The 15,828-nt window shown below is 39.4% G+C and overlaps 1 protein-coding gene across 2 annotated transcripts in view; it reads right to left on the minus strand.

Moving 5' to 3' along the window:
• Positions 1–15,828, minus strand: part of ASRGL1 (asparaginase and isoaspartyl peptidase 1) — a 30,685-nt gene that overhangs the window by 7,666 nt on the left and 7,191 nt on the right. For both annotated transcript variants that reach the window (XM_087882489.1, XM_034431958.3), the window contains exons 2-6: positions 14,089–14,291; positions 13,180–13,322; positions 3,737–3,891; positions 1,892–2,010; positions 1,152–1,262 (exon numbers count right to left, since the gene is read on the minus strand). In XM_087882489.1, the coding sequence (XP_087738615.1) occupies positions 1,152–1,262; positions 1,892–2,010; positions 3,737–3,891; positions 13,180–13,322; positions 14,089–14,275 (715 nt within the window). In that variant the 5' untranslated portion in view covers positions 14,276–14,291. The remainder of the gene's footprint in view (positions 1–1,151; positions 1,263–1,891; positions 2,011–3,736; positions 3,892–13,179; positions 13,323–14,088; positions 14,292–15,828) is intronic.

Genomic DNA, 15,828 nt, shown 5'->3' on the forward strand with positions numbered 1-15,828 from the left:
TAGCTGTTTATCATAGCACTCTTCCACATCAATACCCAGATCAGAGCATTTTTAATGAATTTATTATATTTAAACAGAAGTCAGAGGAAAAAATGGTATTTATAACAGATATAAAAGGCTTCAGCATTGAGTAACCCAAACCCTTCAATAGTTATAAGCATATTGTTGCTGAATGTGAAAATATGACATGAACATTTTGCAGTCATGCTTTTTTTACTTACGACCAACACTTCATTGCATGCAACTTTTTTTTTTTAAATAGAATTATTCCAGTACATATTGGTAGAATGTCACTTTAGGATGATTTTGACTGAGATCAACACAAATATAGCTAAAAAGAGAAAATGCTGTTGTTTGGAGATGATCCCTGAGACCAGCTGTCATTAGATTAGTAACATCCAAATATATTTCAATTCCTATAATTCTCCATCCAGGATGGTTTCATGGAGAACACTAGCTTGGAGAAAACTAACTTAAAATACTAAATTGTTTTATTTTCTCTTTGCCAATCCCATCGATTATATAAATATAAAGTGTAAGGAGCCTCGTGTTAGATATACTGATAAAGCCAGTAGGTGTTCAAGGCAACAAATAAAATTCATGTAAAAACAGAATCATTCAATATTGTCAAAACAAAACAAAAAATGAAGAGCTGGAATATTTCTTGCAGTAAAACCATAAACTGGTATAGGACCACTAATAAGGGCACTAATGATGGCTGCGGACAGCGGAAAACTTCATAGGCCCTTTGCTCTGAATGGCAAATTAGAGCTCCAAACATTTACATGGTTAAGAAGAGCAGATGCTAGAACAAGGATGTCAAAGTCACATCGTCATGTCGTCACGTGACATATCGGGACTTTTTCCCCCTTCGCTAAACTGAGGGTGGGTGTGGCCAGCATGTGACACATCCAGCCCACAGGCCGTGAGTTTGACACCCCTGTGCTACAACAAACCTTTGAATTTATATCAGATTGCATTTATGTGTATTAGCTCCTAAATCAGTATTTGTTGCATGTGCTTCAAGTGCTTCCCACATGATGCATCCTCAAAACTGAAATAACCAACGACACTGTTCATCAACTCAATGTGTGCAATACTACTGTTTCATGCTTTATATAATGTAAAACTTCTGAAACATCAGGATATACCTTGCTCCATATAGTAAAGAGTAAGTCTTGCCAGGATCACTTTCATAATGCTCTCTCCATGGCCAGTGGTGGAGGTGGCACCAACGCTATTATCTGCATAACCACCACTTCCTGGGAAAGGTAAAAGCAGTTTAGTAACCCACATCTCCAATCAATATCCATGTATTACACAGTGCAGGCCAGGGATAATATCAACTATATTTTGATAGTTGGAGTTTTATTAACAATGAAGGGCTCAAGTGGAATGCAATTGCCTCAACTTTCACGAAACTATATAGAGAAAGTAAAGGGTGGAAAGGAACACCCTCAATGCTTCCTCAGAAAAGAATGCCTACTAGACTGTTTCCATGGGAAAAGCATGTTCAGAGAACATATTTTAGTATCTGAAGAAACATTCTCAAAATATTTCACACTTTCCACTCCATCAACTTATCTTGATATATGGTGCTTCCTAAAAGCTATGAAATCATCTCATCTTAAGAAAACATGCCATTCAATAAAAATAGCTTTGTTTGAACTGCAAGCCAAACAGTTACTTGCTGGTTCCACTTCAGTACTTTCCATTCTCCCTGTTCAGATTTAAAAGGATCTGGTTCTATACGGAGCAGGGATGGCCTCCGGAAGACCTACGAGCCCTTATTATCTCTGGAATGCAGTCACTGAGCATTATGAAACTATTATTGATCGTGTGCATTTTATGAGAAAGAGAAGACATGTCTATGGTATTGTTCTTCCCCTACCTATGCATGCTGTATCACCAACGCGGCCAAGCCGTTTGTTAGTAAGTCCTCCTGTTGATGTTGCACAAGCTACATTTCCTGCACTGTCGATAGCAACGGCTCCAACTGTTCCAAGGTCTCTGCCAAAAATAGCATTTCAGACAATTAGCTGCAGATCTCAAAGCATTTGACAAACAAACACAGTGTCTGTTAGCATAGGTAGCTATTTTTCAAGTATGAAATGACAACAGGCTGTCTTTTGACTCAAGCCATGAGTCTCCATGCAGGTTCATTTAGAGGACTTACTAAAGCAACACAGCCAGATTAATGCACTATATGGGGATTATACTTAAGCTGCCACAGACTTTAATTTATGTAAAATTATTAGAATCTCAGATTTCTGTTTAGATTAAAGTTTTTCCTCTTCTTTCCCACAAATGGCCTTTTTTTTTTTTTTTTTTTTTTACTTTGACAGCTTGGACAAATAGAATCTTTCTCGTGGACTACTATCATTCTCATTTACTTGCAATTGCTTTGGGCTGCTACAGCTACTGAATCCCACAAATTGCAATTCTAAAATCAATGAAAAGTCAGTGTTTTTAACAACAAAATCCATCCAGATCAGATCAAAGACCTATGTAAATGACTGGTCTCAAGCTCAAATCATTACAAAAGCTGCAAGGTGGGTTAATTAGGCCAAAGGCTACAGCACTGAGGTCTTTTCATATATTGATAGAACTGTCTCTTAAAATCTTCTGATGTGCATCAAAAAGAATGCAGCACACAATTGTACTACACCTCTCCCATTCTCTCAGTACCTTTCCAGTGCTACTGTTGCTTAATTAACACGTGTGCAACAAGGCTGCCTGTATCTTTCTGAAAAGCAGCCTTTATGTGAACTGAGATCTGTGGAGAGCATAGTACAAGCAGAACCTGCTTGCTCTCTCTTGTTCAACAAGATGCTGAAGGTGGTGTGAAGCAATGGCATATATTCACAATAGTGAATTTCAGCAGCCATAATCGTGGCTGTGTTGTTTTGTTAACACTGGAGTTTGGCATGTAGCTGCAAAGAGATCAGCTACAATAGGAAAAGCATTATCCCACCCCATTCCTTTCACAGCTGGTTTCAGGTTTGCAGATCCCACCATCGTTCTTCTATGCAAGGCTTCCCTTCCAGCTTGAGGTGTCCTGGGAGGGTGAGGGAACATGGCCATCGCAGCTAGGGTCAAGGCCAAAACTTGATCCTCTTGCCACTCATTGCTGAGTTTACCAATTTAGAATATGATACACCCAGATAGGGAAGGGCATCTGCACTTAGCTTTGCACTGAGGTGCCCTCACAGCCAAGACTGTTTCTCATTCTAATTGCCACACACCTCCTGAGTAAGACTTTAGAGGGAAAAACAGCTCCATGCCTGAGTTGGGCTGTGATAGTGCAACAATGTCCCAGTGCAGAGCTGGTATCCAGTCTGTCCTGCCAGGTACGGAGCCACAGTTTTCATTCTAAACCTGTACCAAAGACATGCTACAACAATGGATGGGGCAGCCATCTCTCAGCCTGCATCACCAAAGCCATAAATCTGAGTCTTTTCTACATCAGCCAAAGAGAACATTGGCATACTTCTTCATTACACTTCTTCTGCCTGTCACTCTCATGCTATGAGGCGTGAGCCAGCTTCTTGTTTCCCCAGACCACAGCCACAAAAGTTGAAAGGAGGGCAGGAGAAACTGCTTGCAGCAGCTTCCAGAAGCTCACATTCAGAAGAATACGCCCTCGAAATTTGGGGAAGAGATTATGTGGGTTTATTGCTCTCTTTAATTTAACTTTCTTCATTAAAGCAGACAAAACACCAATACCAATAGTTACTTTTGACATTCTTGAGGGTTCCAGTCAGCCTCAAGGTTTTTCTTCCACCTCTCCAACGACCTCTCTGTGATTAATTTTTCTCCAGAAACTTCAGGAATTCCCATGGCCTTAGCAAAGGCAGAGGCCCCTTGGTCAGTCAGCAACATGTGGTCCGTCTGAAGGAAAGACGAGAGAAGCAGCCCCTCAAATTGCTACACAAATCAGTTTCAATCCATGTACATACAACCACAGATAAAAAAGAAGGGCATTTCAGCAGTGTCCTATATTTCTCAAAACACTTATTTAATGTTGTTTGCTGAATACTTACTGTAAATGCTACAGCACAAAGAAGGGCTGCACATTTCAATACATCCATTCATTTCTGCCTTCAGTTAAAGAATTTCTGAACTTGAATAAAAATGCTATCAGAAATTGAAGAAGTGTCAATTTTGATTTCTTTATTTAATTATTTATTTAACCAGGCTCAAGGTTAACTCAGCCTTCCATCCTTTATAAGGTAGGTAAATTGAGGACCCAGTTTGTGGGGGCAATAAGCTGACTTTGTATAAATATACAAAAGGATGAAGGCTATTGTTTAGCACATTGTAAGCCACCCTGAGTCTCTGGAGAAGGGCGGCATATAAATCAAATAAAAAAAAAATTACAGGGATAGAATCACTCATCTACTTTAAAGGGAGGTATGAAAGAAGATGGAGGTTGTTTTTGTAATAGTGGTTTTTTAAAAAAAAAAAATCCAGAAGAAAATCTCTAGAGAAGAGCTGAACTATTTGTCAGGGGAAAAGATTCTGTCCTCTGTAGCTTTATGTTCTGCAAATTTTTATATAGGTGTGAAGCAGAATGTTTTGAATCAGAACTGTTTTCTTTTAGCCATGCAAAAATTGGGACTTTCCTGAACATCTATTGCAAGATGCTCCTGTCTTTTACACTGCCTTCAAGCTGAAGGCAAGGTTCATAAAGAGATACATCATTTGTGCCACTTCTGTTCAAATACTCCAGTTGTATCCCAACTTTATTACGTCACACTCTACCTAGTAACTTGTTCACCACATATGCCAATTGTTTCTTTTGTTAAGGAAAGTATTGGCAATGATACTATGAACTCTGTGTGTGTGTGTGTAGGCACAGTTAAGTATTGACTCCTTTGTACATGCATTATCATGACAAATTCCCTGGGATTAAGGAAATGATTTTTTTTTTTTTTATCGAGATCACTTTGAGCAAAGAAAACTTGTGAACCCCCAACAACAGGCAACAGAGATTGCCAGGTGCTAGAGTCCCATGCTGGGAGCCATAAATCATCTTATGTAAAGCAGAAGGATAATAAAGACAATTTATTCTTATGAGTCTAGAATGTTCCACACCTATAGGGAAAAAAATGGCTTATGCACTACTGCCCTCTTCTGCTTTTGATTTCAAAACAAACTCAACTGATATTCATGTCAAAGAAAGTCACTTTATGTTTAATGGGCCTAATTTTCAGATAGCATAGATAAGATTGCTATGTTAGGGGAAATATTACAATACAATAATTAATATTCTTAGAGACTAGAGGTTCAAACAAAAATAATATTGGGATAAATGGGGGGGGTTCCCCTCGTTGAAATGTGCCCGCCAGGTTTCCAAGCATTCCATCAGCCGAGGTCACAGGGGAGGGGCGGGGGGGTAGCGGTTATCATTAAAGAAGGTCTGAGACCGAGGGAGGCCATCTGTTCCTCAGACGGCCGGCCGGCTGTGAATCCCTTTTTGTGAAATGGGGTCATGGGGTTCAGATGGGTTTGCTGATCACATACCTGGATTTGGACTCCGACTGGGTAGTCTCAGGGGGAGAGACAGGGGCAGGTCTTGAGAATGTTATCTGGGATGAGTTTGATCCTGTGACCCCTGAGGACGTGGACAGGATTCTGGGTAGACTGAATGCGACCACTTGTTTATTGGACCCGTGTCCTTCCTGGTTAGTACTGGCTTCCCGGGAAGTGACACGAGGCTGGCTCCAGGGGATTATAAATGCTTCGCTGGGTGAGGGTGACTTTCCCGCCGCCTTGAAAGAGGCGGTGGTGAGGCCTCTCCTCAAGAAGCCTTCCCTGGACCCGGCAATGTTGGTAAATTATCGTCCAGTCTCCAACCTTCGCTTCGTGGTGAAGGTTGTTGAGAGTGTGGTCGCGCAACAGCTCCCCCAGCCCCTGGATGAAACGACGTATCTAGATCTGTTCCAGTCGGGCTTCAGGCCCGGGTACAGCACGGAAACAGCATTGGTCGCGTTGGTAGATGATCTCTGGAGGGCTCGGGACAGGGGATGCTCCTCTGTCCTGGTCCTGTTAGATCTCTCAGTGGCTTTTGTACCATCGACCATGGTATCATGCTGCACCGGCTGGAAGAGTTAGGGGTGGGAGGCACTGTGTTGCGGTGGTTCTCCTCCTTTCTCTCTGACCGGTCACAGTCTGTGTTGACAAGGGGGCAGAGGTCAACCCCGAGGCCCCTCATATGCGGGGTGCTGCAAGGGTCGGTCCTCTCGCCCCTCCTGTTCAACATTTATGTGAAGCCGCTGGGCGAGATCATCCGTGGTTTTGGGGTGAAGTACCACCAGTACGCTGACGACACCCAGCTGTACATCTCCACCCCAGACCACCCCAACGATGCCCTTGAAGTGATGTCCCGGTGCCTGGAGGCCGTGCGGATCTGAATGGGGAGGAATAGGCTCAGGCTCAACCCATCCAAGACCGAGTGGCTGTGGTTTCCGACGTCCCGATATAGTCAGTTGGTGCCATCACAGACTATTGGGGGCGAATCATTGGCCCCCATGGAGAGGGCGCGCAACTTGGGCGTCCTCCTGGATTCACGGCTGTCTTTAGAAGAGCACTTGACGGCCGTGACCGGGAGGATTTTTCATCAGGTTTGCCTGATTCGCCAGTTGCGTCCCTTTCTGGATCGGGACTCGTTACGCACAGTCACTCATGCCCTTGTCACCTCCTGCCTGGACTATTGCAACGCTCTCTACATGAGGCTCCCCTTGAGGAGCACCCGGAGGCTCCAACTGGCGCAGAGTGCGGCCGCGCGGGTGGTAATGGGAGCGACATGGTGTTCCCATGTAACACCTCTCCTGTGCGAGCTGCACTGGCTCCCGGTGGTCTTCCGGGTGCGCTTCAAGGTTTTGGTTACCACCTTTAAAGCACTCCATGGCTTAGGACCTGGGTACTTGCGGGACCGCCTACTACCACCAATAGCCTCCCACCGGCCGGTACGCTCCCATAGAGAGGGGCTCCTCCGGGTGTCGTTGGCCAAACAATGCCGACTGGCGGCCCCCAGGGGAAGAGCCTTCTCTGTGGGGGCACCTACTATCTGGAACGAGCTCCCCGCAGAGATATGGAGAATCCCGGATCTGCGCACCTTCCGCCGCGCTTTAAAGACCTTATTATTCACCAGGCGGGCCTGGCCTAATTTTCTCCCTCTTTTATAAAATATTTTTAATTTTTAAATATCTTTTAGTATTTTATACATTCAATTTTAAAATTGGTTTTAAAAAGTTTGGGGTTTTAAATTTGTCGGGGCCAAAATTATTTAATTTGATTTTAATCTACTTTTAAATTTTGTATGTATGTGTTTTATTGTTTGGCTGTGCACCGCCCTGTGTCCTTTGGGAGTAGGGCGGTATAGAAATCAAATAAAATAAATAAATAAATAAATAAATAAACAAACAAACAAACAAACAAACAAATAAATAAATAAATATATTTTTTAGTCAACTGAAGGCATATGTGGCACTTCATTGTTTTTAAATGAATTGTTAGAAGCATTTCAAAAAGATCCTAAGATTTGGGTAGCATATTCCTATCAATATGTAGAATGTGTTAATTTTAGTTGAATTCATGCTCCCAATTCAAAAATACATAGCTTTACACACATACACAATTGAGAGACAGTAATAAGACCTGTATTATATTTTTAATTATAAAAGTAAATCATTGAAAATATATGAAAATGTAGGAAACTTTAGCATATGTTCCATCTTCAGCTTACTTAATGAACATGAAATTTCATTTAATTCCCACCATGTGTGTATGTGTGTGTATCTGCTAGATACAGTATTCCTGAAACTCACTAAAGAATTGGGCATTGCAGAGGATACAGTGTTCCATGAGGCATGTAACTGAATGTGAATACAACCAAGAATACGGAAAATGTTTTCTTGCATTCCATTAGGATCTTGGTTTTATGGCTATTAAATATTACCATACTTTTCGGAGCATAAGACGTACTTTTTTCTCCCCTAAAAGAGGGTGGAAACGTTGGTGTGTCTTATACACAGAATTCAGCCATTTTTGGCCTCCTGAAGCCCCACCCTGCACATCTCGTTTTTGCAAAAAATGGGCCCGCACGTGCAGAGGCTTTGGGAGGCATGGAGAGTGTTCCTGTGGGTGGAGAGGGCAAAAACACCATTTTTCACAAAAAAGGCAAAAAACGGACTCATTTTTCACAAAAACAGGACACACAGAGCAGGGGTGAAATGTAAATTTGTTACTACCGGTTCTGTGGGCGTGGCTTGGTGGGGGGTGGGCATGGCCAACTTTTTTTTTTAATTTTTCAAAGCATTTTTTCTAATGCTTTGAAAAGCCTCTGCCGATCAGGCAACTCAGCTGGGATCGTCAGAGACTTTTCAAAACATTTTTTTTTTACCACCTCTTCGGCCAAGAGGTTGAGGAAAAAAATGCTTTGAAAAGCCTCTGATGATCCCAGCTGAGCTACGCAATCATCAGAGGCTTTTTTTTACTTTTAAAAGCATTTTTTCGTCGGAAGAGGTTGTAGAAAAAATGCTTTTAAAAGTTTTTTTTAAAAAAGTCTCTGATGATCGTGCGGCTCAGCTAGGCATGGGGGGGGCGCAGGAATTTTTGCTACCGATTCTCCGAACCACCTGCCGCCATCGCTACCGGATCGTGTGATCCGGTCCGAACTGGGAGCATTTCACCCCTGACACAGAGGGTTTGGGAGGCCTGCAGAGTGCTCTGGGGGGCTGGGGAGGGCAAAAACATTTTTTTCCTGCTTATCTCTTCGAAATCTTGGTGCATCTTATACATCGGTGTGTCTTATAGTCCGAAAAATACGGTACTTAAAACTAAATATGAAAAATGCTGTATGTTTTTTTAGTTATATTCTACCTTTTCCAGATTTCCTCAAAACTTAGCATGAATTTATATTTACTTATTAGGCATACATCAGGAGTTACAAATTCATATTATAGTAATTGCAACTTCTGTTTAGTACAGAGCTTGGAAAACTTTTGGTCTTGTTTTTATCATACAGCAGAGGATCTACAGAATGTTCAGGTTTTTTTTCTTTTTTTAGTGAGTTAACACTGAACCAAATACAAGTTTATTTGGAGATTGTAATGTAATATCCATATTCGTACAATATCTTCTGTACGTCCCTCCCTCCCGCCAGAATGAATATGAATTGTCTCCAAACATGTTAGATTTTTCAGTGCAAGTCATGAAAACATCTTATAGGAGCCTCTATATTTTGGTAGATTTTCAGGAGCTATCATTTTAATACGGTAGATCTATCCTGAGGAATTACAGTCTTATGAAACTGCCTGACTTTAATGAATAGGATCTCAAAGGACTGCTTAACAAGATAGTCTCAAGAACGTTGCTTGTCCAAATCCTTTTTAGTCAGTAGAGGGAGCTAATATGGTGCCATGATAGGATATGGAGCCTTGGTCATTTTAGAAACATAATACAGTACAGCAGAACAACACTCTGAAAGAACCAAGCAGAATTTGTAACAAGGATTTTAATAACATGATTACCATTTTGACATTTTTAAAAGGAATGCCACATTTCAATTTTTCTTGTTAGAAAGCTTAAAATTTTTACTAAAATAAAATTTTACAAAGAAATGCGAAAAAAGCATATCCTTCCAATAATCGTTAGGTATCCTGGCTGTTCTGACACTGCTTATCTCCAGTGGCTGCTTAAGGACTAACAGTCCATTACTAAAGCGCGGGTGGCTAGATTCTGACCAGCAGCACTGAGGATTCGTCGGAAACACATGTCTAACCCACCATAGCTATTTTATACAACAAATGTGGCAAACCCTTTGCACTTATTCTTTTCCCTTTTAGTATTAAACTGACTACAGGCCTCAGAGTTTATGGACTCTAATTTTAGCATAGTAGGCCATGTGTAATTGTCAGACGGGATTTCATCATAGATTTTATCTGTTATTTATTATTTTATTCTAGAATTTTTAATTGTATATTTACAGAGTATTTATATTTGTTCTGGTCTCTGGTCTATGACTGTAATTGAATTAAATTGAATGATTACTACGGTAAGATAAAATAAATCTTCCTACATTAACATACAATAGTAATATGCTTTTATATGTGGGACACTGAATGGATCAACAGCACAGAGCATTCGTTCTGGTTTTGAACCTCCAAATCTACCAACATTTCTCCTTTGTGCATCTACTGTTTTGACTTCACAAACACTAACCCTTGGAGAATGAATTCATTAAGGAAAAAGGAGTATGCTATAAGTATAGTCTAGGAGTCTCTGGGGACAACAAAAAACATCACTTCCTGTCCAACCAGGAGTTGGGAAATTGGCCGTTTCAGGCCTCCAGAGGGCCTCCAAGGGGGTGGGAAAGGCTGTTGTCATCCTCCCCAGATGCATAGAGAGGATCTGGAGCCAGGTGAGAAAGAAAAACGGGCCTTCCCCACCCACCCACCCCAGGCCCTTTGGAGGCAGGAAACAGCTTGTTTCCCTACTTCTGGTGGGCCCAGAAGGCCCGAAAATCAGCTGGCCGGTGCGCACATGCACAGAGCTGAGCTGGCATGCCCACCAGAGGTGGGTTTCAGCAGGTTCTGACCAGTTCTAGAGAACCGGTAACAGAAATTTTGAGTAGTTCGGAGAACCGGTAGTAAATATTCTGTTTGGCTCCGCCCCCTTCTATTCTCTGCCTCCCAAGTCCTAGCTGATCAGGAGGAAATGGGGATTTTGCAGTAACCTTCCCCTAGAGTGGGGAGGAAATGGGGATTTTGCAGTAACCTTCCCCTGGAGTGGGGAGGAAATGGGGATTTTGCAGTAACCTTCCCCTGGAGTGGGGTGGGAATGGAGATTTTACAGTATCCTTCCCCTGCCACGCCCACCAAGCCACGCCCACCAAGCCACGCCCACAGAACCAGTAGTAAAAAATTTTGAAACCCACAACTGGTGCCCACTGATATGGCTACACGTGCCACCTGTGGTACGCATGCCATAGGTTCGCCATCACGGTGTTAGAGGCTAAGATATATGCGTTATACAAAAGTGAAATTCCAAATATTTTAAGTTCAGAGGCAAACTTAGCTACACTGAACATAATATTTCATGCAGGAAAGCACTGTTCCCCAGATAGTCTAGAAAATCATAGGCTAAGAATTTCAGCTGCTTGGGGCATATACTTGGGAAGTTACAGATTATAACTATAAACTATAATTTAAAGATGCTGTAATTTATCCTATTTTGTTGTTTTCTGTCTGGAGATACCCTTTAATTGCTTGTTTGAAGATACAAAAATATAAACGTTAATTGCTGGTCTGCATTTTTATAGTAGATAAACCAATAAAATTAGTAAAGGAAAGTCTAATCTTACATTTTTAGGTGATATAGGTAAAAGTAATAACCTTTGAAAAGGCATTTTGGCTCCGGAACATTCTACCATATGTGGTGGACGTGCCCCATCACAAGGAAGTATTGGTGTCAAATTAAAAAATGGTTAGAAGAAATTACAAAGCAAAAAATAGATATGAAACCTGAATTGTTTTTATTAGGAATACTGGACCTGAAAATGAATAAAAACCTTCAATACATTATATTGCACATACTTACCACAGCAAGAATCACATTTGAAAAAATTGGAAACAAAAATATATACCGTCAGATGAAACTGTAATAAGGAAAATTCTAGAATGTGCAGAGATGGATAAAATGACTATGGAGTTGAAAGAGAGAGAATTCGGACTATTATGAAATATGGAATAAAATGTACAGTTGGCTCAGAAATAGAAATCAGAAGAAGAAATGTCTAACTTAATATTGATGAAACTTAAAGTAACTGAACAACATTAAATAAAGAGAGGTAAATATAAACAAATATAAATGTGTAGATAAGAACAAATGAATATTATAATGTATATATATGTTGGAGTAATGCGATTATTCTACTATTGAGTAGTAAATAGAAATGATAGAATAGAGAACTACAAAAGCAAAGTACGTAAGTTGATACAAAATGCTGTAAAATTACCATTGTTACGTAATATTCAATACGTTACGTTTTGACATGTTTTGTTTTTATATATGTGTGATTGTTTTTTGTGTTGTTTTTAAAGACAAACTGTTTAATAATTTTTTTTTTTTTTTTAAAGAAAAGCTATTTTGGCAACTGCAGTTGAAAACACCTGGAGAACTTCAAATTAGGGAAAGGCCTTATAAGTGCATTTAAACTCCTGAAAAATACATTTAAAAGAGATTATGGTAGATTATTATGTGGTGGCTCAGTGGCTAAGACACTGAGCTTGTCGATTTAAAAGTTGGCAGTTCAGCGGTTCGAATCCCTACTGCCGCGTAATGGGGTGAGCTCCTGTTACTTGTCCCAGCTTCTGCCAACCTAGCAGTTCGAAAGCAAATAAAAAATGCAAGTAGAAAAATAGGGACCATCTTTGGTGGGAAGGTAACAGCGTTCCATGTACCTTTGGCGTTTAGTTATGCCAGTCACATGACCACGGAGATGTCTTTGGACAGTGCTGGCTCTTCGGCTTTGAAACGGAGATGAGCACTACCCTCTAGAGTCGTGAACGACTAGCACATATGTGCGAGGGGAACCTTTACTTTATGCTCTCCATTAGCCACTGAGCACTTAAATACCATTACCAACCCTAAATAAAAATAGTCTGTCTGCCTTTAAGTTCATGGCCTCTTAGAGTGATTACAATTTCTTCGAACAAGCTATAAAATTTGTTTTATGCACAACATGACAACAAGGAGGAAGAATGGATTATGCCACTACATAATACAGTGGGGTATCGTAGTTAATATTCCAAGAACAAACAAGCTCTTTGCAAGAGAGAAATATCTGAGTCTAGCCCAGGAATGGGGAGCTTGTGATCTACCAGATGTGACTGAACCTTAATTCCTAATATCATTAACTGTTCGGCTCTGCTGGATAGTATTACCAATTCTAGCATTTAGCAACATTTGGCATGTTAGAGGCTCCCTGTTACTGGCCAAGTTATATACCAGCTTTCTGTTTATTTGGAACCATTAAAAAATATAATTATCACCTGGATTGCAGCATTTCTTCCTATTATATCTTTACATCAGGCCAGAGGTCATAAAGCATCATAGTACTTCAATCAAATCCCAAAGGGAAACTGATTTTGTTGAAGATCACCTTTGGCATACCTTTTCCATTACAAGACGAGCAAGCTTTATTGGGTTAGAAATACATTTCACAGCTGATACTGCTCCTGAGGCTAGATTTTTCCCATCCATGATAATAGCATCCATTTCTACTTCGCCCTTCTCATTTAACACAGAGCCACAACCTAGGAATCAAGTAGAAAAGACATTAATATGCAAACACAAACCTAAACAATTTTAAACTATTTTAATTAATTTGTATTTTAATTACGCTTTAAATGGCAGCTTTTGCAGTATCAAAATCCTTGCAGGAGTAATTAGTGCTAATCCTAAGAGAATATATAAAAACTCTGTACATTTTCTGCTCATGTTATATCTCATTTCTCACATACCAGAATATCTCCTGCAAAGCTTGTTTTTTTTAAAAAAAAAAACTGAGGAATTTGTAATATATGCTTTAACAATAATATAAACAGTAATGTCAATAAAAGTATTACTAATAAAAAAAATAGTAAAAGTAGTATTAATTAAAAAACTGTATTTTTTAATGACCAAAATTTCACTCCCATTAATTTCTTGCATCTCAAAATTCAAAACACCAAATGCCAAATCTACTTGGCACAATCCTGAAGAATAGGAATTTTATTCAAAACAAAATGAAGCTTTAGGGCTGTGGATTTTCAAGCATTAATTAGATTAGTCATTGAAAATACCTTTTGTATAAATTTCCTTGAAAACTAATTGGAGGATATAACCTTGAACAGCATTCATCCTAGCAAGAAGTTAGCAGGTAAGGAAATGAAGGGTTGTGAAAGAAAATCTCACCTTTTTAATTCTTACAATTAAGGCTATTATTAAGGGCATACAAAAATGGAATAAAAGAAGGAAAAAAGACAGCTGCTATAAAGAACTGGGCAGTAAGAATTTCCGTCTGGAAAACTGAAATGTTACCTGCATTAAAATGTGGATCATCTTCCATTAATATCACGGCCTCTTCAACTGCATCTAATGCAGTTCCTCCTTGTTTAAGGATACTGTAACCTTTCAACGCTGCTCTGATGACACCAGAACGACTTCCATCTTCCCGCTCTTTAAAGATGCGACCAGCTCCACCATGAACAACAATAACTGGCTTCATGCTGTTGAATGTTTTTCTGGTTAAAAGAATGTGTGTGTATGTATAAATTAAACTAGAATATGTCAGCTGTCAAAATGTTATGAGATATTGCCTATGATTCTTTAAAAAGGACTTGTTGATCCTGAAAGTTTTATCAGAGTTAAACTATTCTAACATTTCAGCAGAGAGTGCAAGAAATCTATTTCCAGGAATTTTTTTTAATGAGTGAGTGTCAAAGTCCAGTCTTATGCTCTTGAGTTCCAGTGAATTTCCTTAGTTAATAATCACAGTGTAACATTTTTAACACCCTTTTCCAGACTCACGGTCTTCATTACTATCTTAGAAATGCTATGCTTTTTGAAATACGTCTTCTGAAAATTTTGAAATATGTACAATATATTTGAGACATATATAATCCTAAAAACTATTGTAGCAGATACCTGTTGTTTTTTTTTAAATTACATTAGTTGATTTTTCAGTTAGACTAAAAGGCCTTTAATCAATGATTCTAATAAACTACTTCATCAGTATCCTAATTACTATTCCTATTAAAAGCAATAAAGCATGACGTGGACTCCATCATCCCTTTGTGTTTTATTATATCAAACATATATGAATAATCTGTATGCCTGGCCTCCTGATTGAAACAGGAAGTGTTTCACAAATGTTTACATTTATTAATTAATGTTTATAATCCTAGGGATGAATTGTGGGCTGCAATTTAGTATTCTGTGTAAACCCATTAATATGATTTAGTAGTACAAATAATCCATGATGTTATGGTTTATACTGAACTATAATTTCAGAATCCTGGCTTAGTGTCATGTGTGAAGCTAATCAATACCTTATTTTTTAATCTAGATTTATAAAATTCAAATAGTGTGAGAAATAACATTTCAAGGCTATAGAAATGCATTGGTGAAAAAACTTTCACAACTTTCTAGGGCACTGATGTCAAACTCATGGCATCACGTTGCTGTCACGTGACATTTCTTCCCTTCACAGTGCTGGGGTGGGCGTGGACTGCATGTGATGCATCCGGCCCGCAGACCGCCAGTTTGACACCCGTTCTAGGGCATGAGCCATACATTCTAGCTTAGGAAGCTGTTTTCAAAAGTTCAGTATGGCTTTTCAAGCATTAATTAGATTAGTCATTGAAAATACATCGATTGTATCTGTCAAGTCTTTTATTGAAAATTCTAAATGTGTATCTTCAAGCTCTCCAATAGATGTAAAGATGCTTTGTAGTAATGGAGACAAACAGAATAGAGTTAGAATGACCATCTTAAAAATGGAAACCTTCTTGTACCAAATTGTGACACAGGACAGAACCTGAAGAATACAGACAAGAATCATCATTGGGAAGGTGTTCATTTGAGATAGGGCGAGACATACAAATTTGTTTATGAAAGATAATTCCTATTTTGAACAGCTAAATCTCACGAGAAAGCAAAGAGTAATTATGTCTTACTTTATTTGCACTTTAAACCAGTCAAATATTTACCTCACAGTTCTTTAATCTTTTGGATTTGATTTTTTTGGCATTTCATTGGGAAATTTAGCAAACTAACATT

Source organism: Pantherophis guttatus, chromosome 1 (genome assembly GCF_059756535.1).
Source record: "Pantherophis guttatus breed Tessera chromosome 1, ASM5975653v1, whole genome shotgun sequence".
NCBI lineage: Eukaryota > Metazoa > Chordata > Lepidosauria > Squamata > Colubridae > Pantherophis > Pantherophis guttatus.